Source organism: Zerene cesonia, chromosome 16, assembly GCF_012273895.1.
Source record: "Zerene cesonia ecotype Mississippi chromosome 16, Zerene_cesonia_1.1, whole genome shotgun sequence".
Classification (NCBI taxonomy): Eukaryota; Metazoa; Arthropoda; class Insecta; order Lepidoptera; family Pieridae; genus Zerene; species Zerene cesonia.
Genome location: NC_052117.1, coordinates 4,153,620 through 4,177,159, shown reverse-complemented (window position 1 = coordinate 4,177,159; position 23,540 = coordinate 4,153,620). Strand labels below are relative to the sequence as shown.

At 32.5% G+C, this 23,540-nt stretch overlaps 5 protein-coding genes across 5 annotated transcripts in view; 4 read left to right on the top strand and 1 right to left on the bottom strand.

The window, feature by feature from the left end:
- LOC119832764 (serine/threonine-protein kinase SIK2) overlaps positions 1–5,744 on the top strand; it is a 39,982-nt gene extending 34,238 nt beyond the window's left edge. The window contains exons 7-10 of the mRNA XM_038356505.1: positions 197–423; positions 1,029–1,189; positions 1,620–4,044; positions 5,191–5,744. Of these exons, the coding sequence (XP_038212433.1) occupies positions 197–423; positions 1,029–1,189; positions 1,620–4,044; positions 5,191–5,289 (2,912 nt within the window). The 3' untranslated portion in view covers positions 5,290–5,744. The remainder of the gene's footprint in view (positions 1–196; positions 424–1,028; positions 1,190–1,619; positions 4,045–5,190) is intronic.
- Positions 5,745–8,214: 2,470 nt separating this feature from the next.
- Positions 8,215–10,086, top strand: LOC119833059 (methylenetetrahydrofolate reductase 2). The gene is made up of 3 exons (XM_038356931.1): positions 8,215–8,533; positions 9,095–9,559; positions 10,007–10,086. The coding sequence occupies exons 1-3, from the start codon at positions 8,215–8,217 to the stop codon at positions 10,084–10,086; spliced, it is 864 nt and encodes a 287-aa protein (XP_038212859.1).
- Positions 10,087–10,608: 522 nt separating this feature from the next.
- On the top strand, positions 10,609–16,260 carry LOC119832835. Its single transcript, XM_038356622.1, has 7 exons — positions 10,609–10,801; positions 11,372–11,449; positions 11,534–13,717; positions 13,915–14,056; positions 14,161–14,351; positions 14,422–14,654; positions 14,739–16,260. The coding sequence occupies exons 2-7, from the start codon at positions 11,375–11,377 to the stop codon at positions 16,231–16,233; spliced, it is 4,320 nt and encodes a 1,439-aa protein (XP_038212550.1). The 5' UTR covers positions 10,609–10,801; positions 11,372–11,374; the 3' UTR covers positions 16,234–16,260.
- Positions 16,261–16,576: 316 nt separating this feature from the next.
- LOC119832837 (N-alpha-acetyltransferase 38, NatC auxiliary subunit) lies at positions 16,577–17,505 on the bottom strand. The gene is made up of 3 exons (XM_038356625.1): positions 17,428–17,505; positions 17,219–17,348; positions 16,577–16,723 (listed from the first exon to the last, which is right to left on the bottom strand). The coding sequence occupies exons 1-3, from the start codon at positions 17,458–17,460 to the stop codon at positions 16,578–16,580; spliced, it is 309 nt and encodes a 102-aa protein (XP_038212553.1). The 5' UTR covers positions 17,461–17,505; the 3' UTR covers position 16,577.
- Positions 17,506–17,949: 444 nt separating this feature from the next.
- Positions 17,950–20,265, top strand: LOC119832836 (nucleic acid dioxygenase ALKBH1). Its single transcript, XM_038356623.1, has 4 exons — positions 17,950–18,798; positions 18,873–19,199; positions 19,413–19,606; positions 19,738–20,265. Exons 1-4 carry the CDS (start codon positions 18,673–18,675, stop codon positions 20,102–20,104), a joined length of 1,014 nt encoding a protein of 337 aa, XP_038212551.1. The 5' UTR covers positions 17,950–18,672; the 3' UTR covers positions 20,105–20,265.
- Positions 20,266–23,540: the final 3,275 nt, after the last annotated feature.

The window sequence follows — 23,540 nt, the reverse complement described above, 5'->3', positions numbered from 1 at the left end:
TAGAAAATTGAGTACAAAGATAATATTCATCAATAATTTCGCCCACGCTCCATTTCAATGAAGCTCAATTGTAAATTTGTTTTATTGACGAGATTAAGAGTAATTTTCCGTTCATAAGGTCACCTTTTGCGAAACAGGTCTTTGCCCTTTTAAAACCTAAGCTCAGTTGTTTACGCCTACAATATTTTTATTTCAGAATGCGAGTCGTTGATTCGCAAAATGCTAGTCCTTGAGCCAATGAAGCGGTATACGATAGAGCAAATAAAGAAGCACAGGTGGATGGCAGCGGAGCCCTACGCGGTGCCCACGGTCACGGCGGACCCGATGAGGAGCCCCGCCCACGTCGCGCACAGTCATGAGCCTAACGAACAAGTGTTGAGGCTTATGCAGAGTTTGGGAATCGATCCTGTTAAAACTAAAGAGGTATGTGCGAATACTTTTTCACTAAGTTAGGTGAATTATTTTTAGATTTTAGTTTAGAATAGTGAGGATTCTCTAACGATACGAACTGTAATATGTAATTCAACATGTAAGCTGCAAATCGATTGTCACTATTTTTACAATAATCGATTTGATTCGAGAATTCGATTCTGTAGATACTTGATTATCAAACGAGTAGGCAGATATTAATATTGTTATATAGTGCTAGTTATGAAAAACTTCCACTTCGAATATGAATACATTGGCCACCTGATTGTGAGCAACAAATGAAGCCTTATCTTCTCAACTTACTTACTTCTCAGTCATAAGAAACATTACATTTATAATATGACGTGATAAATCATAGCTAGGTCAGATGACGTCATATTGAGGAACGATCAGATTTGCTGTCGCTAAAGCGTATTACTTAGACTAGATGACGTCACATCAAAGTTGACGTCAACGGGCAATATCCATCCTCAGAGGAATCGGGAGTTGCCATTTCAGAGAAAAAAAAGCGTAGAATTCAGACATGAGGACAGATAAGAGAGTAGAAGGCTAGGTTAGCGGGCACGGGCCGGGGTTGACCATATATGGATGACCAACAGAGCCTTCGGTCGAACAGTTACGACCACCACGCGGCGATCTACCTGCTGCTGCTGGAGCGGCTGCGCGCGCGCGCGTCGGACCGCCGGCCCGCGCGCCGCCCCTCCTCCGTCGCTGACACCGCGCTGGCCCGCGACGCGCACGACCGCCGGGACCACCACAGGTACCTACTTCCGAGATCGCACATATAAACACATATGCTACATTCACACGTCCCGTTATACTACATCTTCTCTATATCTATATAAATTCTCGTGTCACAATGTTAGTTACCTTACTCCTCCGAATCCTACATATTTTAAATCACATCTAACTGACACTCGTATTTCCAAAGCGTTTGTAGGGAGGTCGTCAATATTCCTTAACTAACACATATTTATTAACTGATGTTGTCTCAATCCCCAATAAATTTTTACTAATACTCAATTTTTACACTTTTGTCTCATACGTATTACTCTTATTTATTTATTTACGGCGACTATTTCTTGTATGCATCTCTTGATCAAAACGGCTCCCACTATTATTTTGTCTTTTGTTGTATATTCTTCGGTCCCTATAAAGTCAACTTATCCATCCATATTTTCCCATTTCAGGTTATTACACGCTAACGATCAACCGAGAGATTACAGTAGGGTACAGCAAAACATGCCCGTACCAGACGCCTCATCCGCAGAGACACAACGCTTACTTTCTCTCGCGGGGGTTAATATGACGGAACAAAGATTGCTTCAACGAAACTCTGATCCTTCTGACACACATCGGAGTTTTCTAGTCGCTAACGTCGATAGAAGCCACGAGTCGGAATCCACGAGGCTCCTCTCTATGAGGAACGTGGACATATCTCAATCGAACCAAAGGTTAGGCGCCAAATTGAACGAAGGCCCCACACATAAGCTATTGGCATCAACGTATGAGCAACAGCAAAACATATTGAAGCAGTCTAGCGAAGATTGCCGACGATTACTTCAACAATCTACTACTGTTGGCCCAGAGACGAATAAAAATGCAGCCGATGGTACTCGGCTACTGACCTCCTCCAGTTTTGATTCAAAATGTGCTATAGACGGCGGCAGAACATCCGCTACAGCCGATCATAATGTTATCGCAAATTTTCTCCAAAACTCCGCATCTGCAACTAATTTTAATTTAGATTCTATGAAAATGCCCAGTTCGACGACTTTCACTATGTGTTCAGAAGCCGCAAAACTTATGAATACATTGCAACAGTCGCCTCTACCTCTAAAAGGTACGGTCAATCTTAGTACTAGTCCAATACCGTCTCAGTTCACCGATTCCAAACTGTCCAGCGTTTTAGAACAACCTAAGCCACTTGAGTCGAGTAGGCTCGTGGCCGCCCAGCAACAGGACATCAATAGGCTACAATCGAGTACACCACCATTTAAAGATTATATGAATCATCTCCCGGCGTATTCCTATTTGCAAAATACAATGCAACAAATGCCAGCAGAAACTAGTTTGACAATGTCTGCAGCGGCTGGGGAATTATATCAAAACACATTATATAGACCCGATAGCAAATTCTCCTTAAATAGGTATACCACTGGTCAAACATATAACCAAGCTCTACCCGGTACTTCGAATGAGGCGACAAAATTTCAACAACAATACTCGTCATCCACGGACGAAGGCTGCGAGACCGATATGGAAGACGTCCCAAACGTTGCCAGCGGGGTTCAAAACAGACTAAGTTCATACGCTAGCTCGAGTTCCAGTAGCGGCGTAGTCACTTTTTTTAACAACAAAAGCCTCAGCCAAAATTTAAGTTGCGATTCGTCTCAAAGCAATTTCTCTGCATTCGAAAGTATCGATTACCAATTATCGGACTGTTCGAGCGAACTGGCCAGCAGTTTACCGAGCTGTACTTCGAACGAAGACAGGCTAGCCTATGAAAATACCTCGCTAGTTAATACCAGTCCAATGCATCCGTGCGTGTATATATCGTCGTACAATAATAAAACACCCGGCACCGGATTTATAGCGCGACATAATCCTCTTAACTACCAATCCGCTAATAAAAACTGCGCCAGAGCGATAACTCGGAGTCCGGTTGATTTCCGAGAGGGGCGGCGAGCTAGCGACGGCTTAGTCGCCCAGCAGGCCGCGCAAGCCGACGAAACTCAGAAAAATAGCTTAGCCTTCAACAGTCAAAAACTCAATGAGAACTGTAAAGCGAAGGGTGTTCTAGAATTACACCTCGTGCAAAAAGAAGCCCAAAAATTAAAAACACAATATCAGTCCACGATACCCGCAGAGGAAATGACGCAACGGCAAATCCAACATAATCAGTTCGCGGCCACCTTCACTCCGCATTACTTAGACACCAAGAATCCGACGCCGAAGCGGATCAGTCTTCCGGAGTCTTTCAACTACTCGAGCACGTCTCCGCCAATGCCGGCCAGCCCAAAAATGGTATCGCAGCTACAGGATAGTTCGGAATTACACGCCTCCCAAGTCAGCAAACCCCCCCTACAACAACAGCTCATGCAGCATAGACTGTTTCAACAAAAGAGGCAATTGCTACAGAAACAAATGACCCCGCCCAATATACCTGTACACGAAATGAACGCGTTACATAACATTCAAGTTGGTTTAAGTAGACGGCAGATGCTACGGCAACAGAGCTACAAGATCGCCCAGCAGCAGCAAGTGTTGCCGCCTCTGCCGCTGTCGGAAAGTGAAAATCGAGATCTATTAGCATTTCAAGCTATAGTCGAAGATCCGAATAGACTGAAGCAGAAAGCTGATGAAACGCAGGAGGAGCTGGCGAAGTTTTCATATCAAGGCTCTATGGAGATAAACATTATGAACAAGGATAGGTTAGGCAACGAGAACTGGTCGAACCTCCCGTCCAGTTTGCAGAGCGCTTGTCAGATATCAGAGCTGAGCAGGCGGGAAGTTAAAGAAAATCGCGAAGGTGAAACCAGCCATTCTCTAGATGCTCCTCTCTGGCCCGGTCAGTGGAACGCGTCGCTGTTCCAACCGCAAGCCTGCTTCCAGGTATTCCAACAAATCAATTGAGTAGTCCACTGTAGACGTAGTTAAACTTAGTGCACAGACAGACACCGTAGCCTTGATCTATTTGAAATTGCAATCTGTCTGTCACAAGTAGTGTTATTGCACGCAGTACCGACCGATCGTGATATTACCATCGGTCTCTGCATTGCTAGATCAATGTTGGTCTCATAGTAGTATGTAATGTCAGTACCAAGTATGGACTTCTCTTAGAATGCATGACAATAACTAGTGCTTTAAATTATTACTCATATTATATCAATAAATATAATTCAACCAACTGCCTCTTAACTTTTAAAATAAGATTGGTATTCAAACCTTGAATTCGTTTAAGTAAATCTTTCATTCCTGTTCGATACAAGAGTATAGAACGTTTCGTGTATTATATTAATTCCAATACGGTTAACTTGCCAAATATTGTATTATAGAAATTAAATGAATGTAATGCATTTCTATCAATCATCACAATGTTCCTACGTTAGCTTGATGTGAACTCCCACAGTACATGTTTACATGATATAAGTATCTATTTATTATCATGCTGTTGTTTTATAATTTAATGATTCCCTCGTGAGTCTTTGTACAGATTTTGTTATTATTTGCTAATAGTTATTATATCGTATAATATATTATATTACGTAAGATGTGATAGCTTTACTTAGAAGCAAGATTATTTAATAAAATAAAATTAATAATATTTTCTTGTTTTATTTCGCCACCATTTATTTTTGCTTATTTTGTAGGATACACATGCATGCACATTAGTATTTTTTGTGACATCTATCATAATTGATTTGTATTTGTCAATTGTGAAGTTTTTAAAAATGGGTTCGATCACTACTGAAGATACAACATACAGAAGACGTCTTGTAAAAATAAATTTTTTGAGTTTCGAAATATTGTTTAATAGATTGTCTTTTATTGAATATCTCCGTTTTTGCTCTGTATGTAATGTAATAACATTCAAAAGGATTTATAAATACCCATGTTCTGCTGATAATTTCTCACAATTCTCTTTTTTTTTAAATTGGCTTTCGAACACTATAAAAATTCATTGAATATTGACGATAATAAAACTTTTCCGAAACCACAGCGCTTTATATAGAAAATATTTATAATTTTTCATTACAGCCCAGCTGGCAAGGACATAGCCTCCCTCCAACCACTAATATGTTACCGCTCAGCGAAAGTCCCATACTGGAGTTAACTGAACAAATGGAGTCGATTTAAAAGTATTATTACAACTGCCATAGTACTAAATTTAATCAGTCATATTAGAAAGCTCTATCTTATTTCAGATCTGTAGCTGTTGATCATAAACATATACCTATTATGAAGTATTTAATAATGTGGTTAGCTGTAGAAATTCCTAGAAAAAATTAGAAATTCAAGGAATGAAAATAGCTTAACTGAAAACTAGGACTTAAACATTTCACATGTATAAGACATTCCACTATGATGTATTCGTTTATCTAATGTATTTTGTATTAATATTTTAAGATAATTAATAATCGAATTGTCACACAAGATAAAACTGTATTTGCATTATTATAATTGTAGCTCACGGAACAGTGTTCAGGTTGCACGAAAAATAAGTTTAAGTGTTATTTATCTGGAAGAATCGAAACATTTTTGAACACATTATGTAATAGTTTTTTGTACATTTAAGTATACAATAATCTCGAATAGTGATAAATAATGTGACAATATGGATGTAGGCTTAATTGTTACTAGTGACGGTTATAAAATGTATTTGTTATTTAAATAAACAAATATCAACTCAATTAAATTTTGCGGTAGTCATGGTAGATTTAACCTAAAATATTAGCTAATATGTTAAGAATTTCATTAGAGCATTGCAATGTCGTCTTTGAAGAAATTCAAATGAATAGATAATGACTACCGTAGAATTAATCCCCTGTAAATAATAAACTACCTCCTATTTAAGTAAACAATTTAATTTTAGGAAAAAAGACTGAATTCTGTGTCAATTCAGATCGTCAGTGTGTCCTGCTATTATTTAAGCTTTGTGGAAACATAAAACTTGAAAATAATCGATTAATGCTTAATAAACATATGAAGGTGTGTGATTTGACTGACGCTCACAGATAACACTGCCCAATGTCTCAATTTGTTTAAAATGCGACATTAATTCAGTTATTTTGCCTTTTGAATGGAGTAAAAGATATCGAATACATTCCCGATTATTATAAGTAGATACGCATAGTTATGCTATTTTGAAGACAACCTAGGGAATGCCAGGGCTGATAATACGCAGCATTTATTCATACTCAAATTTACAAAAGACGAAATGCGATAAGTGCGGAATGAGTTGCGTTGTATTTTTTAAAAGCTCAAAATAAGAAGGCCAATAATAACTAATAATCCTTAGAAACCGACTAAAAGAGTCAAAATTTAAATTTAGACATGGTATTACTCTATGGACGTCACATACAGGGCGTGTCTGGTTAAATAAGTTATTGACCTTATTTTGTGAATAAGCTCTTTCAATAAAGATTAAAATTTGTTTAACTTAGAGTTACCCTGTTCATTTGTTGTAATTTCGTCCGCTACAGTATTTAGGTCCCAAGTCATTTAGAAAATCTAAATAGGAAATGGCCACTGGCGCAGTCAGGCTGCCTAACCATAACCCAGGAAAAGGTCCTTGGAGGAATTATAAGAGTCCTTTAAAAAAAAACACTTTAAAAAAGTAGTAAATGGAACGGGCTGCAAAAATTCAAAGATGTGTTATTAAAATTGCAGTGATTCGAGGCTAAAACCGATAAAACCGCCCTGAACAACTGAACTGAAAAAACACGGCTGCGCCAAGGAGATGGCATTTTGTTGTCTCTGCTCTATATCCGTAAGCTCTGTATCTAGTCAATAAGGAAAATATCATGATGTTCATTGTATGCGGACTGATTAACTCAGTTGAATAACCTTTTACGTCTATCAAATACCGGAGGCCCATTCCCTATAGTAGTGAATTGACTCAAATATTCTATAAGAAATTAAATTTTAAAAGACCTACGAAGTAGCTGTGTGACGATATATATTCAGTGAGTAGTTGCTGTGTAATTTTTTCAGTAATGTGTAGTTTGGAATTAAATATAGACATATCAAAATATAGATATAGCTCTCCAGAGGGTTCATGGCCTCGTTCTGTTCAAATGAACTTGTTATATGAAAATCGGAAAACAACATTCTATCCTTCCTATAAATTTGTGGCATTCAATAGAAAAGTGTTATTTTATTTCCATCCATCATCCGGTATGGGTCATCATCATGTATCTACGTCGCATCACGTATGCAACGATAATTGTTTGAAATTATAAGCGTGTTATAATATTGAACGAAGCTTTATAAAATCGTAATAACTTACATACGTAAGTAATGTAAGAAGGTAACATTTTTAAGTAAGTTAATGTATTTAAATAAAAATATTTAGCAAACGTAGAGTAGGTGTTTGGAAGCTTTTACACAATTAGTCAAAATATTGCCATTGTATTATAATCCGTCATTATCAAGCAATCATATTGGATTAATTTTAAATAGTCAATTTATATACATAACTCGTAGTATGTACTAAATACGTGTAGACATTTTGTATGAATTTGAATTGCTTAAACGCCCAAAAATAATTACAGTTAAATGTCCACTTGGCTATGAGTTAAAATATTAAGGATTTTTTGTTGTAGTCTACATAATATTTCATTAAAATAATTAATCAATAAAAGATCATTCGGCATTTTAATTTGGGTGTGAAGTTTTTATGCTGTTTTGGTTGTGATATGAACATGTACGTTTGTTTTTAATGTAGACCCGTATATTACATCTTACTTATTTATAATATGGTTTTATTTCTTATTACCTACAATCCACATGAACCTCATTTATTGTTCGTATATTTACAATAACAAATAAACGATTGGATCGTGTGATTTATAAATGTATAACTTCTAGAATAGTCTCATAATTAATGTTTAATAAGTCGTTATCACTGAGCAATAAACCATATCGATAAGCTTAAAGATATTGTTCGTTATATATCGCGGGTGTTATCTTATTTCCTTTTTTATTCTTGTATTAAGATCCGAAGTCAAATAACGCCAATAGCGGGAAGTCTAGTTAACTGTAGCATTCAGAGACTTTGCAATGTGTCGGAAAATAACAGAAATCATATCAGGTACCCAAAAGTTTACATACTCGTTTGAATTAACGCCAGATATAAACGTCGAAGACATAGAAAACCTTGAAATAGATCCATTGTTTTATTCGATAACATGGCATGCAAAGTTATATGCATTTGAAAATTTGGATATTGCACCTTTAAGATTGGTTGAAAAATTAAGAAATAAAAAGAAAACTGTTTTATTGCATTTATCCTGTGATAAATTGAGAACTGTTTATTTGGATAAAATACTAGATTATCTTAAATCAAAGGGCGTATGTAATTTATTCGTTTTACTGGGAGGTAAGTTATCATTGCTATTATGTATATATTTTGACTTTTAGCTATTCATTACCTACCTCAATAAGCAACACTTAAATTTGATATTTCGTAGTTTAATGTCATATCTACTAATATTAATAAATATGAAAATAAATCTGTTTCTCTGTCTGTTTTTTCTTCACGCCTAAACTACTGATCCGATTTGGATCAAATTTGGTAGAGAGATAGTTCAATCTTTTCTTAAACGTACTGTACAGTACGTAATGTACGCCGACGAAGCCGTGGGCGGAAGCCGGTGTCCCCAGTTTAACACGAAAAGGAAAATACGCCGGCTGGAAAGCTAATCATTAAAAAGTTTTGTGTACTCTGTGGGTACTTCTATTTACCCTTAGCAATTTTTTAGTTAAAAAGGATGAAAAATGTTGTCGGACATAATATCTACTTTCTAATAATTTTTATATAATAGCGGGTAACTGCAACAGCAGGTGGTTCGCATGACGGTATCTATCGATCACCACCGCCCATGGACATTTGCCCATTTTACTTCTAATCTGAATTAATATATTTTGTAATTTATTACAGAAGGCTTTGATGCAAATTCATCTGATTTTAAATCAACGTCAGAATTGATATCCTACATACGCAAACATTCTGGAAACTATTTCTGTATTGGCGTTGCTGGACACTGTGAAAAAGAGGCGTCAATTGGAAATTTGAAGGAAAAGGTCAATAGTGGGGCTGATTTTATTTTAACTCAAGCCTTTTTCGATGCAGATATTTTTAAATCGTTTTATACGAAATGTCGAAGTGAAGGCATTGTTATTCCAATAATTCCAGGAGTATTTCCATATGAATCATACCAGGAAATAGATAAATTCATAAATACATGTAAGATTTCTGTAGAAGAAAGTCTTGTGGAGACCATTAAAAATTATGGTGGCATCGACATAATTAAAGGTCTAGTTCATCAAATTTACTCTGAAATGGACGTCAAACATTTCCATTTCTTTACTTTAAACAAGCTCGAGAGGGCTTTAAAAATTATAAGTGCAATAAAATATAAGTTTTAAATGTAAGGTCACTTTAATAATTGTTTTTGTATAAATGTTAAGTATAGTGAGAATGTTCTTGACGCCTAATAATTAGTACATATATAAACTAATATTATAAAACTGAAGAGTTTGTTTGTTTGAACGCACTAATCGTAGGAACTACTGGTCCGACTTGAAAAATTATATCAGTGTTAGATGGCCCATTTTGAGAATTGAGGAAGTCTATTATTAGGTATTATGTACCGCTAGATATAATATATATGTCTGTTTACTTGTTTTTATGTTTTTCTTTATGTATTAAAGTTCTGTATATGGACTGTTGGTACCTATCCTAATAAGTATATAAGTTTTTTTTCAAATTATTGGTATAAATAATATGTGTGTGTAATGTATAGCATTACAAATATAATTTTCATTAAAGTAACATGAAAAATAATATCAGCGATACCTACTTCCTACCTAGTGACACCACCCCAAACATACCCAGAACGCAGAGTCTGCATAAATGCAGCTACATCTTAGACAACTTAGTTTGCGTCTTTCCATCATCTCAGTTTAATGAAAATAATATAATTTGAAATCAGTCTAACATCGACCACCTTAGAACCATATTTTAATTTCTTTTAAGTTTATTAAAAAAGTAACTTTATAACAACATATTTGTACCCAGTCGCGACTTAAACTACTAGAACTTCTAGTAGGTAGTTAGTCGCGTTACCTAATAATTTTTTTTTTACATTTTATTTTCCGTGACATTAAATACACGTAGTTTGTTAAAAGTCATTCAATTTGTATTGTTTTCACTTCTTCATAAGTTGTGTTGATTGACAATTTAAAAAATGTAAAAAAAGAAAATTTGGAACGGGTATAAGTACAAAATAAAATAAGAATTCAATGTTTTTTTTGGGGCCCTAGGGAAATCGGGTTACAAGTAAACACAGGTAGTAATGGTAAAACATACATATTATAATAATTAATATTATCTAATGAGTTCACAGGTACTGGCAATGATTTTTGATATAAATATAAAAATCAATTGTCTAATGTCAATGTCACGTGTAGTAATGTCATAACGATAACCTCTAAACGAAAAAGTCTAAATGAAAATGTATTGCTTTACCGGACAGGGATTTTTGTGTTAATTTCGTAATCATTTTCTATTCGTATTGTGCAAAATTTTATAAGTGATATCCATAAAATTTGATACAACATAGTAGCAATATCCAACGCAAAAGAAGTAAGTTTAAATCATAATTCATGCAAAGATTTGCATTTAATTTCTTAGCGATTCCTCAAATATTAATAACCTGGGCCCCGTCATTTATGTATACATTCATATTGGTGGTTTTAGGTTTAAAATCCAAAAGATGACATTTCCTGATAAGCAACAAAGAAAACTTTGTTGGGATTCTAGAGACAAATATTGGGAATGCCTTGACCAACACAATGTTAAAGATAGCTCTGAAACACCTAAACAATGTGCCGAGTTTAGGAAAATGTTTGAAAATTCGTGTCCGTCAAAATGGGTAACTCACTTTGATAGGAAACGGGACTATAATATTTTTAAAGATAAAATGCAAAAAGAGGGATTTGAACCTATCAAAGATGCTTAGTTATTGAAATGCTGTTAATTACAATTTGTAAATATAGTATTGTAGTAAATTATTAATATTTGTTTTTATTTACCTTTATCATTTCACATGTCATATTTATATGAATACAATACATGTACAAGGTAAAATCTTTTGTATTTCCTTAAAAGTTATCTTTGTAAATATTGGTACTGTCAGTATCTTACATGTTTCAGATCATGGAAGTCAACTTGGACAGTCTCTTGTCAAAATTAGATGTGCCAACACTTAAATTGCAGTCCCAAATTCTACAGGTATGTACCTAATGTGATTGTTATAAATTTTGTACAAAAAAGGAGTTATCTGATCCATTACAATATATATTTATTTGCTTTCAGGACATATTGACATCTATGAAAAAAGTATCACAAAATGAGGATTATTTAAATACAATTGATAAAATTTTAGATAGATTGTGGGCTCACTTAACAATAATTTTGCCTACATTTGATGATCAGCTATTGTGCTCAACATGTTTCTATACTGTATTGATGTATTCTAAAAATCAAGAAAAATATTTGCAGGAAGTGTCCACTATATTACATGATTATATTTCAATAGACGAGAATCATAGCCAAAGCAATAACTTTTCATTAGAAATATCATTAATGTATGGTATATTTCAATCTTCATATCTTACTCAAGAAAAGCATATTGGGGAATCAAGTGGAATAATATGTAATATTATTAAGCTAATATATAGGATACTATTATTGAAAGCTTATGATTACTCTCAGTACACATTTATAGTGTTCAAAACTATTTCCTCATTTAAGAAAGTCATTGGAACAAGTTTTCAACAATCAATTTATAATAGAAGTAATCAAATCAATCTTTTAAATGCCATTAACCACAACTGGGAAAATCCAATAACAGGAATAAGAAATTTAAATAGGACCATATTTCATACACTTATTTCAATAGCAGATCAAGATATTTATATTCAAATCATAAAAGAAATTAACACCTTTTACTGGAACAAAGCTAAATACTTGATGCTAACTGAGATTATCGAACAATCACAAAGCAATATCCATACATTATTGCAAGACAAAGATTGGATCAATGGTATTTTCTATAGTTTATATAAACCGGGGCTTGTGTCTGCTGGTTCTGACATGTATTATGCAGTATTAAAAAAAATTAATACTGATGATGAGTGGTGTGCAATATTTCTAAAAAAATTACTGAAATTATTTGTTGGCCAGTCACAAAAGGCCATAGAAAATTTTTATAATTACTGGTGTTTAATTTCACTGAAGAAGTTTCCTACATTGATGGAAAAGTTTATTAATGAAGTAAATAAAATGGAATATCCTAAACAACAATTACTATGTTGTTTGTGCATTATGAAACAAGGTAATAAAATTGGTTTATTGGACAAAGATTATGGAATGTCTGATCAAAATCAAGTAATGAATTATATATATGAAGGTTTAAATCATTGCAACACTCATGTGAGGATAATGGCATTTGATGTTGTTTGTGTTTTACATGGAAAGTACTCGCCTACAAAATATGAATATGATTTAATATTAAATTATCTATATAACAATGTAAATTCAGATTGTACTGTTTTAAGGATAAATTTAATAAATAGTTTAAGCAGTTTTTTGGTACATCTTCAACACATTTATTTATTAACTATTGAAAATGATAATGTTCAAGAGATGGAAAATTTTTGTATTAAATTGCAACATTTTATAATAAAATCCATTAATATTGATGGTAACTATCAAAGAAAAATTGCGACAATTAAAATAATTGATTTAGTTTTTAAACATTTCAACTCTATCCCAAGTAAGAAGCAAAGTTCAAAAAAAGGAAAAAGAGAAGTGTTAATGGAAATGCTTAAAAACAACAACATATGGCTCCTTTCAGAGAGAGATTTCATTTTGAAATTGATCTTTCTGTTGAAAGATCCTGCAGATGATGTCAGGGACAATATATTGCAAGTACTATTAAATTATTACATTGATGATTTAAACAGTACAGACCTGTTAAGTGTATTAATAGAGGATGCATTTAAATGCACACAAAGCAAGTTCTTCTACGATATAGAATGTGGAAGAATTATATTTAAATTAATAATTAAGATTATATTAAAAGAAAAACAGATTTTGGGTAGATTTAAAAAAGTTGAAGATGTTTATGATTACTGGTACAATGAACTTGATCATGAAATTAGGTTACAAAGGAATGTTGTTGATTCAATTACTGCAGGAAAACAGTTGTATTCAATAATAGGAATACTAAGTATAATTTATGCATCTTGTCTTGAAACTGGTTATAAACTTAATATTAAAGAAGATAGCAGTTTGGTTCTAATAAAAATATTGGATAATGTATCAAATCAATTTATGGGAGATGAGGAAGCAACTGTTAGTTTTGATTTTTCAAAAATGAGTGATATGGTAGAGAATTATATAAAGACATCTAAATTTTCACCACAAGAAAATGATGAAGCTAAAATATCTGGCTTGCATCAAATAGTGCTTAGCTGTCTTTGGTTGAATGTTAAGGTATTATAATAATTTTTATACATTATACATATAAATTTCTAGTTTTCGTGACTATTTCAACATGCATATGAATCCTTAAAACTTTAATAGTTTTAAGGATTCATATGCATGTTGAATCAGCATTGTATAAAATCAATCTGTTATGAACTTAATAAATATGAACTATGTCTCTTAATAAATTCTTTTCTCCCTTTAAGGCATCTTGCGAACTTGCATCCTTGCTACTAGCATATAATATAGAAGATGAAGGTACTTGTGAAAAATGTTTAAATATTATAACACATGTGCTCGAAACTTGTCGTCATAAGGGAGCCATAGAAGCTGCAGGAGCAACTTTAGGTATTTGTATAGGACATGTTTTAATGATCAATTTATATTAAATAAAAAATGAGTGAATTCATTTTTTATTCATTCATTCAGATCATTGTTTTTGTTTTTTATAGGTAAAAGTATACAACATCTTTCTTCATTACCACCACAATATAAGGCATCCCAATTGCCATTTAAATTGCTAGAGAAAAAACTAAAGGAATTAATATTTGAGGCAAATGTCATGGCCTCAGTTACACGGAGGGGTGCAGGTCTGTCTATAATGATTCATAGAATTGTTTCTAGTGATATGAAGAAAGGAAAAGTAAGTTTTTTTTAATAATTAACTCATAAATCACTTTTTTTAATCTCATTAAAATCAATATTTTTTTCAGCCATTATTTCACTATTTTATAAATGCCTTACTGAAAGTGTGTGCAGAAACTTCGGATACATTAATTGAAAAAGAATGCAATGACAAAGAGCAAGACTTACCCAAAGCTATATTTATACATTTTCTTACTAAAATAGTAACTGATAGTAGCCTGGCGTCCGAGATGATGTATTATTCAGCAAAATTAGCCAAGCTTGCATTTGAAAATTTGACAAGTCCCCATTGGCAAATCAGGTAGACGAAAATTATCATTATTTATAAAATGATTAATTTTTTTTAACACCCTGAATTATAAAAATAATATATGTTTTTCCATAGGAATGCAGCCCTTCAGTTATATGGAGCATTGGTTCCTAAATTAATTGGACAGAAAAAAGCATCAGGTGTTGATGAAGAAACTGTTGCTACTGTAGGTTGTGATGAATTTAGAACTCATTCCTCAAAATTGTGGTCTTTCATCCTTACAAAACTAAAGCAGATAACATATTGTGTTGATATTCAAGAACAATCTAATTTAGTTCCTATTTTAAACATACTAGCAAATATTGCAAAAAGATATAATTTTTCATATGATTTAAAAGTTCAAAGGCATAATGATTTGCAGTTACTGGAATGTTTAAAAATATGTTTAGGCAGCCCCATATATACAGTAAGAAGACTAGTTTCACGATGTATTATCAATATTTATTCCTTTATAGAAATTTATCAACTATTAGTTGAGTATAAATATATTTCTGAAAATTCTTTACATGGAATTTTGATGTTAATGGATGAATTATTCAAGATATATAAAGACTCACCAAAGTCTGATGTTATGGCATTGAGACAAAAATATAATCTTATCTTGCAAAGTAGGCAACATAGCTACTTGAATAGAGTGATATTTGAAAGAATATTTATATCTGAAGACTTAATTCAAATAGATGATTCTATAAGTCAAGTATGTTTGGAAGTTTCAAAGAATAAGCATTTACCTGGGGCATTTGTATGGGCAAATTTTAGAATTAAATACTTCATAGAGAACACCACTTGGGATATGTTGGCTAGATATTTCTTAACTATTCTAGATTTTAGTGACCTCGAATCACATACTGAAATAATTTGCCAGAAACTTGAAGAAGATTTGCATTTAGCAGCACAACCGCTATCACAAATTGCTTACACATTAATATCTTCAAGCAAGGCTATAAGTAGCTATGAGATTTGGAAATTTGTTTATATATTATCAAAGAAAATTGAATTGAATGTACAAATAAGTACTGATACATTTCGGAAACTATTAAACAAAAAATTCTGCACAAGGTATTTTATACCCTTTGCAGCTAGAATATGTGGTAAGAATTTGCAAGTCGATGATATAAGAAAAATATCCCATGTTATTTTTGAACTCTGTGATCCTGGAAATTATGATACAGATATGAGAACTATAAGTGCATTAGCTAATAATGAATTGACATCAGTCTTTCCCAATTTACCAGATGATGTCAAGATTCATGCCATAAACTCTGCCATTATTCTCTTGCAAGATGAGGATGAAAACATAAGGAACTTGAGCACTGATTTTTATCTTCATTTGACAAATGATAACTCCAAGCATCCCTTTATGTGTATCAACTATATTCTAAACAGAACATTCTTGGAAACTGTCTTAAATAGACCAGATCAAGGTATCAAAGATATAAAAAAAGATTTAACACAATTCCTCTCTTCTTTAATAATATTGGATAAAGATAGCTATAACCCGTTTGCTAATGAATCGAAAAATATTTACCTTGAAATTAATGTTCTGAAGCAACTATTGGATAATCTGTAAATATAATTATATTTTTTTTTACCTTAATACAATATTTTTATTTCTTTCATAAATTACTTAACCATTTTTTTTTAATTAACACTCTTTTGCCCTTGAGAAAATAATTATATTCAATAAAACTTTACCATGATTAATTTTTAGTTGTTATCATGTTTTATAATCTAATATTATCGCTGTCCAAACAGCGCTAAAGTTTAGATTGTTACATTAATTTATTTAAATCTATTCCTTATTCCTAATTAAATCCTTATTTTTCAAGATTTGGAATATAATTAAAAGAAGACCGTATCAATATTTGTTTTAATAACCTAAAATATAAATAAGTGTGTTTCAAGAAAACAAATTCATTCCTCATAATAATATTTTTGGGGTGGATTTGTATCATCTATCTGTATTGAGACTATATGCCTACCAGGCACCATGACCAGACCTAGCACTCTTGGTTCTTCAGGCTCTCCATCACTATTCTTTGAATACTCTGAACAAGCACCTGTAACCATAAATTAAATACAATGTAATTTTTAAAAAGTGTCTCAACAAAACAGGAAACATGTTAAAAATTAAATATTCCTAATACGATATTGCCCCTTAATTTCTTCCAGGTAAAGAATATAAATAAAAAAAATATAGACAAAATAGAGTTGAAGAGTTTGTTTGTATATTTGTTTTCACTTATCACAGAACTACTGGACCCCTTACATAAATTATTTCACCATTGGATATGTATATAATTCTGAGTACTTTAGGCTGTGTATTTTGTATCTTGAGTGAAGCCAGGTCGGACGGCTTTATAAATACTATATTTTTCATGATGTTTTCGCCTTATTAAGTATAAAGTACAGTTTTTTTTAATACAAATACATAAATTTGGAGTTTTGGTCTAAGACTCTAATCTTGGAGTCTTTCGAGTGTTGTTCAAATTTTTATTTTTGGTCAAACAATGTGTCGCTCTCTTTAATATATAAATAAATAAGAAATTACGAACCCAGTATAACATTAGCATCTCGATCCGTACAAAGAAACACTCCGATAAGAATTCGTCCATCAGTCATTTCTATTCTAAAGTTCATATTTAACCATTTTCTCAGTTTTGCTTTCCCATCTAGCTCTTCAATCTGTGAAATGGAAAATAGTTAATTTTAGATACTAAAACAGAAATCAAATGGACAATATAAAAAAATCATTGATGTTTACTTTTATATCCTCAGGTTCTTGGACAGATTTCATTTTAATTACTTGTTCTTATTATAATATAGTATTTATTAAATTACAGTGAACAATTTTTCAAGATAATTTTAAATTATATGGTTAAATTTGTAACTCGGAAAATTGAAAACAAAAACATTGTAGATGACAGATGTCAGACAGCAGAATCACAGATTAAAAACTAGTCACTATGTAATGAGCAAAATTATTCTACTCTTTGAGCAGAATGCAGTACGCAGTGAGCAGCCGTTAAACCACAGAATAATAAGTACAAGTACTATATATAAGTACTAACTAGATTGTGTGCTATGGCGCAAAAATCGGTCCGAATGAGAAGGCTCTCGGCGGTAGTGTCTCTTTCTAATGATATCACCATGGCCAAACAAGATATAGTACATATTCTTCTACATATTATAATCATGCTATACTACTCATATTAACGTATGTAATTTATTAACAAAAACAAAGATTTAATTACGTATATGTAACCATAAACTTTAAAGTAGCTTGTTAGTGCGCAGATTTTTTTGTACGAATATTTGACATAAAAGTTAAAATGCCTTCAAATTCTCAGAACTCTACGAAATTAAAATAGGACTTACTTGACACTTTCGTATTCTTTCGGTCAAGTAACAAATTTAAAAAAAAAAGAATAGTAAATTTGGTTCAACCGTTCGGGAGCTTTGATACTATGGATAGACTTAACACAAAAACATGCGTAAAATTTGTCTTGCGGTTTAAAAATATCTTTGATAAACAAAAAAAATTGAAAATCACATCCATTATAAAGTACTATATAAGTATTGAATATTTGCTTATTGTTTCTTGAAAATTCATTTATTATCATCATTACAATGTCATTCTTGATTCTATTTGCACATATATAATTGAATAATATGAACTCTGGTCTCTATGTAATGTGTTGTTACTTGCTTAAATAATATGAAACTTGGCGGCAAATATATTTATTAATTTTATTTTTATGCTAATTTATTAAAATTTTGTGAAATTACCCACATATTGTACATTAAATAGATATATACTTTAAAGATAAGTATCCTTCAAAGTTTTGAAGTAGAATAAAATTTATAGGTTATATTACTGTTATCATACATTCATACAATATCAATCTTCAACTTCAATACATTTATATTAGTGATGATTATCAAAGGCTTAAAGTCGCAAGCCTGTCAGGGAACCTTTTTATTATGATGATATGAATAAAACATTACTATGAAAAGAACGTGGGATATGAGAAACGATAATTTTATGAAAGTGTTCAAATATTACAAAAGTAATAAACCTAAACCATCGCTTGAGGCTGTTATATCTGTCGATAATACCAATTTCTCAAACGAGGTATGTAAGGTAATCTAGTATTTTCAAGATCATGCGAGATCTGCAAATAATACAAAATGAAAATTACCTTACAGGTAAAAATCATCTCACAAGTGGTAAAGGATGATTTAAGAGCAAAATCGTTAGGTTTAGAAGATGTATCCAAATGGGAAATTTTCTCTTCAAATAATAATCCTGGATTTATTATAATAAAGAATCCATTTACAAATTTAGGTCAGAGGTATTGGATGAGAAAATGCTTAGAAGAATACCCAAGAAAGCCTCATAAAAGGAACATAGATATTGATAAACCGGTTGATGATTGGTGGGCAGAATGTTTTAAAAGTGGAGTATGTGACAGGAAACTGCAAAAGAAATTGAGATGGACTACACTAGGATATCATCACAATTGGGATACTAAAGTACAATGTTAATATTAAAGTTTTACAATATAATGCATTGAATAATTTTCTATGCAGATAAACAAACAGTAAACTAGAAAATATAGCAAACATATTTTCTTAATTATTCCAAATAAATTAAAGATATATTCAGAAATTGTGTTTGTTTAATAAATATTTGAAATAAATTAAATATAATAATGCAAACAATTTTTAAACTGAACCTATTTTCAGGTATATAGTGAGGAAAATAAAACTGCTTTTCCTTTAGAGTTGGCTGAGTTATGTGATGTAGTGGCGAGAACACTTGGTTACAGCACATTCAAGGCTGAAGCAGCTATAGTAAACTATTATCACATGGATTCTACTCTGTCAGCACATACAGATCACTCCGAAGTTAATTTGGAAGCACCTTTGTTTTCATTTAGGCAAGTTCCACTTAATTCTGATATTAATTTACTATAATTTCCTAGTGTCCATTATAATTATAATTATATAATAAGAAATTCTAAGTTTGCAACTGCATGCAATTCTAAAAAAGAAAATGCATTTTTTTCAGTTTTGGGCAGTCAGCAATACTTTTATTAGGAGGCCATGACAAGAGTGTCAAGCCTACAGCTTTTTTATTATCGAGTGGGGATATAGCTGTTATGTCTAAAGAAGCTAGACTATGCTACCATGCGGTACCAAAAATCTTACCTGCTTCAATACATCATTGGAATAATAAAGATATGACTTGTAGTTCAAATTTAGGCGTAGAATTTAAGTATATTGTTGAAGATGATTTAATTAAGGAAATGAACAAAAATTTGAATATGGAAGAATGGAGTAAATTTAATACATATGTTGAAGAATCGAGAATAAATATTAATGTGAGGCAGGTGCTAAATGAAAATCAGAATAGTTTAAATGATCAAAGTATTTAATGGTCAATAAAACAAATTATTTATTTTTCTAATTTTACACAATGTCTGATTTAAATATCTCCTTTCTAGTTTTTATTGTACCTTAGTAAGAATGGTATTGCCGGTGTGGTTGCTGTGTTATAACTGAAACAATGAAATTATTTTGTTAATTCCATATGCTATAATAACTTAAGAAAATATTTTTTTTCATACATTAGCTTGTTCTAAAACAGACTTCAGTTCCATTTGTTACTAGCGCCATCTTCAATGTTGTTGCTACGTAGGAAATAAATCCCCATGACGTACTTGTTTTGCCAAGTGTTCGTTAGAGGTCTCTGTTACTAAAGGGCAAAAACCATTCAAGAACGGAATCATTAAGAAAAATCAACCTATATTATTTATCCTGATATGTAATCTTTTTATTTTGTACTGGGTTGCTGTCCGCCCCGGCTTCGCCCAAAGGCGGACTATAGCACTCTGGAACGGAACCTCATAACGGTATAAGAATTTTCAAATCGGAAAAAGTACACCCCGAGATTAACACGTTCAAACAAACAAACTCTTCAGCTTTATACTATTAGTACAGATTATATAGTTAGGTATTGAAAATAAAAGGAATTGAGGAACGAGATGGTGGTCAAAAAAAACATCAAAGTCAATTTAAAAATGCGTGCACAGTGTACACGCATAGAAAATAAAGTTTCAAGTAATACTTTCCATTTTTAATTTTAGACGCGATACTTAGATAGTAGAAATAGATACGTTCATACACTGATTGCAATAAAATTCTATATTTACATTAATCTTAAAAGTATTTACTTTATAAGCTAAATAACTTTAGACTAGGGTCTAAGATTAAGAAATGTTATCTTTTGGTAACGTTGGTATTTTTTACAGTTGTTTATTTCCCCGTTTCCATACTATAAGCTATAGGGTTTGGGATAAGCCTGCCTACTCGGTTCTATATACTTTAAATAATAATAGTCCTAATATTTTTAATAGTCCTAATTACAGAGGGAATAAAAAAAACATTTTTACTGAAAAAGTACATGTATTTGTATAATTTATCGATTGTTTGATTGGACTTGGCCAGTTTGATAGCTTATGACCTGAACCTTCCATAGGAGGCCTGTGTCCCAGCAGTGAGAACATGTATAGGCTGATGATGATGACTGGTTGTATGGTGCACAGAAAAAGTCCTAGTCCCTATTTATTAGCTGAATATGGAATATTGTGAAAATGTTTTAATTTCTAAGGCTCATATAAGGCAATTCTGTAAATCTTTAAACTTTCATATGCCGTCAGCCTACAAACAAACTGAAAGTTACCAAAAGAAACTTAGATACGTACTTGTTTATTACCTTGCTCCGAAGTTTTTGAAACAAAACTACTTTCGTTTTTTTGAGACTCGCATAAACCCCAAAAACATTTAACGTAACTTTCTGAGTAGCATTCGAATTCGTCTTTGACTTTAAAGTTAGCGAGTCGTCTCGCCGTCGGCTTGAAACAATATCCGCATTGCAGATTTATTTTTTGCAACATTTTCTAATTTATCATTATTTCCTACCTACAATTTAGATACCAAACATTGTAAATGAAAGTTACACTGGATTTTGACAATTATTTATGTTTTATTTTTTTTTGTATAATCTGCAAAAAGTATAACTACATTTTGTTCGCTGGTCGTATTTTAAATTAGAAGTCCTAGCCAGTTTCATCGAATAAGCCTTATATTGATCAGAGCTCAACTGCAGACGTGAAAGCATCAATATTCCGACAAGTTCTTTGTATCGGCTGTAGGTATTCATTTGGCTCTACGATCGGCGTTTAGCTGCGTCGTACGATATCGAATCCAACCCTTTCAATTCCGAGGCGAATGGCTGACGACAATGCATCACGATTTCACCATTTGTTCAATGGAAATACCATTTCGTTTCAGTTGAAGGAAAGGTGATTAAGTCTCGTGATATTGAATATTTTATGTTTTTTAAATATGAACTAAGAATATCGTTTAGGAATACGTGAATTTTCACTTAATCTTACTGGAGTCAATAAATTCAACTTATTTTGAAAGATGTAATATATTTTCTATTTTCGTACTGTATATATATATGTACGCTTGAAACCCTATCTTCAAGGTGGTGACCGAGGGACAAGGGCGGCGACTCCACAAACTTGAAGTTAATCTACTACCAACCCTCTATACATGACTCATATAAAATTGAGTCCTCTGAGAAACGCACGCTAAGACCTTTAAAATAGAACATGACAATGGACTATTTGCAACTGACACGGAAGTTAAATTCTGCTCATGACAGATATGAAGATGTGAAATGGGGCAAAGCTACCAAGTCTGTATTAAGAGGAGTTCAATAAGAGCCTAGTTAACGGGCCCTTCTAACAATAGCACGCAAATTGAGTTAGGTAGGCACATTGTCGTAAACAAGCGGTGCAATTTGCGTGCATGTCGACTCTCGAACGATTAGATTCGAACAAGTACACTGTCATACGCATTTCGAGGGCTGCCCAGGTTCGACCGGCTTAGTACTTTATTCATCTTACGTATAAGTATGAATATTTTGATTTTCATGAATTATGGAAGTTTAATATTTGTGAATTTGAATTTATTTGTAGGTCGCATATAGATATGCATGTTGTATGTTGGCAATATTTTCTTCGCAAAAGTATGCTGACTGGTGTATCCTCTGAAATACTGATATTGAGATATGTGTCACGACGATTAAATTAATGAAAATATAGGCAACTTGAAATACGTGTGCTTATGTTAATCGGCGCATTACCTTTGTATGTAAAATGATATCGGTTGCGTTCCGGTGTAGCAAAAAGCATTTTCTTTCATTGACATTAAATAGCAGATATAAATTTTGTTGGCGGATTACAAAATTTATTGGCTTCAAAATTAAAGGAGACCGATTTCAATGGTGAGCGTTGACAGCTTTCGTTTATGGGTGAGCCGAGAGGAAGAAAAAATAAACATCTTTAAGGCCTCATTGAAAAACTTATCTTTTTAACGAACTGTCCCGTTAGTGGTTTAAACGTCTAGCTTCAATAAATTCAGCTATACAGAACTCGTTTAATTATTGTTGTTATCAAAGTAATATAAAAATGTTATTATTTCTTTTGACGAAAACATTATACTATACTACTGTAATAATATACAAAAAAAAGTAATAGGAAGCTAATTGCTCATCAAAAATAATTGAAGCAAACGAGCTATAGGCTATATAGCAATATAGTAAAAATCACTTGCTGGAAATATGTATGACTTTAGTTACAATTACCTAATATAAAAATTTTGGTATTAATAATACATTGTTGTAGAAGTAGGTATCTAATTTATTATCTATAAACTTTGTTAGCACGTTTTCGTAGAATTATTAACACTGAAATAGTAGTAGGTACACAGAGATGCAATAACGGGCAGCTTTGTTTGCGA

Excerpts from the sequence above, each read along its gene's own strand:
- LOC119833059 (XM_038356931.1), top strand. The coding sequence starts at position 8,215 with ATGTGTCGGAAAATAACAGAAATCATATCAGGTACCCAAAAGTTTACA. Across the intron at positions 8,534-9,094 it reads TTTATTCGTTTTACTGGGAG|AAGGCTTTGATGCAAATTCA; the intron begins GTAAGTTATCAT and ends AATTTATTACAG. Across the intron at positions 9,560-10,006 it reads GAGGGCTTTAAAAATTATAA|CGATACCTACTTCCTACCTA; the intron begins GTGCAATAAAAT and ends AAATAATATCAG.
- LOC119832835 (XM_038356622.1), top strand. The coding sequence starts at position 11,375 with ATGGAAGTCAACTTGGACAGTCTCTTGTCAAAATTAGATGTGCCAACA. Across the intron at positions 11,450-11,533 it reads TGCAGTCCCAAATTCTACAG|GACATATTGACATCTATGAA; the intron begins GTATGTACCTAA and ends ATTTGCTTTCAG. Across the intron at positions 14,655-14,738 it reads AGTCCCCATTGGCAAATCAG|GAATGCAGCCCTTCAGTTAT; the intron begins GTAGACGAAAAT and ends GTTTTTCCATAG.
- LOC119832837 (XM_038356625.1), bottom strand. The coding sequence starts at position 17,460 with ATGAAATCTGTCCAAGAACCTGAGGATATAAAA. Across the intron at positions 17,349-17,427 it reads AAGAACCTGAGGATATAAAA|ATTGAAGAGCTAGATGGGAA; the intron begins GTAAACATCAAT and ends TCCATTTCACAG. Across the intron at positions 16,724-17,218 it reads AGATGCTAATGTTATACTGG|GTGCTTGTTCAGAGTATTCA; the intron begins GTTCGTAATTTC and ends TTATGGTTACAG.
- LOC119832836 (XM_038356623.1), top strand. The coding sequence starts at position 18,673 with ATGAAAAGAACGTGGGATATGAGAAACGATAATTTTATGAAAGTGTTC. Across the intron at positions 19,200-19,412 it reads ATCACAATTGGGATACTAAA|GTATATAGTGAGGAAAATAA; the intron begins GTACAATGTTAA and ends ACCTATTTTCAG. Across the intron at positions 19,607-19,737 it reads GCACCTTTGTTTTCATTTAG|TTTTGGGCAGTCAGCAATAC; the intron begins GCAAGTTCCACT and ends CATTTTTTTCAG.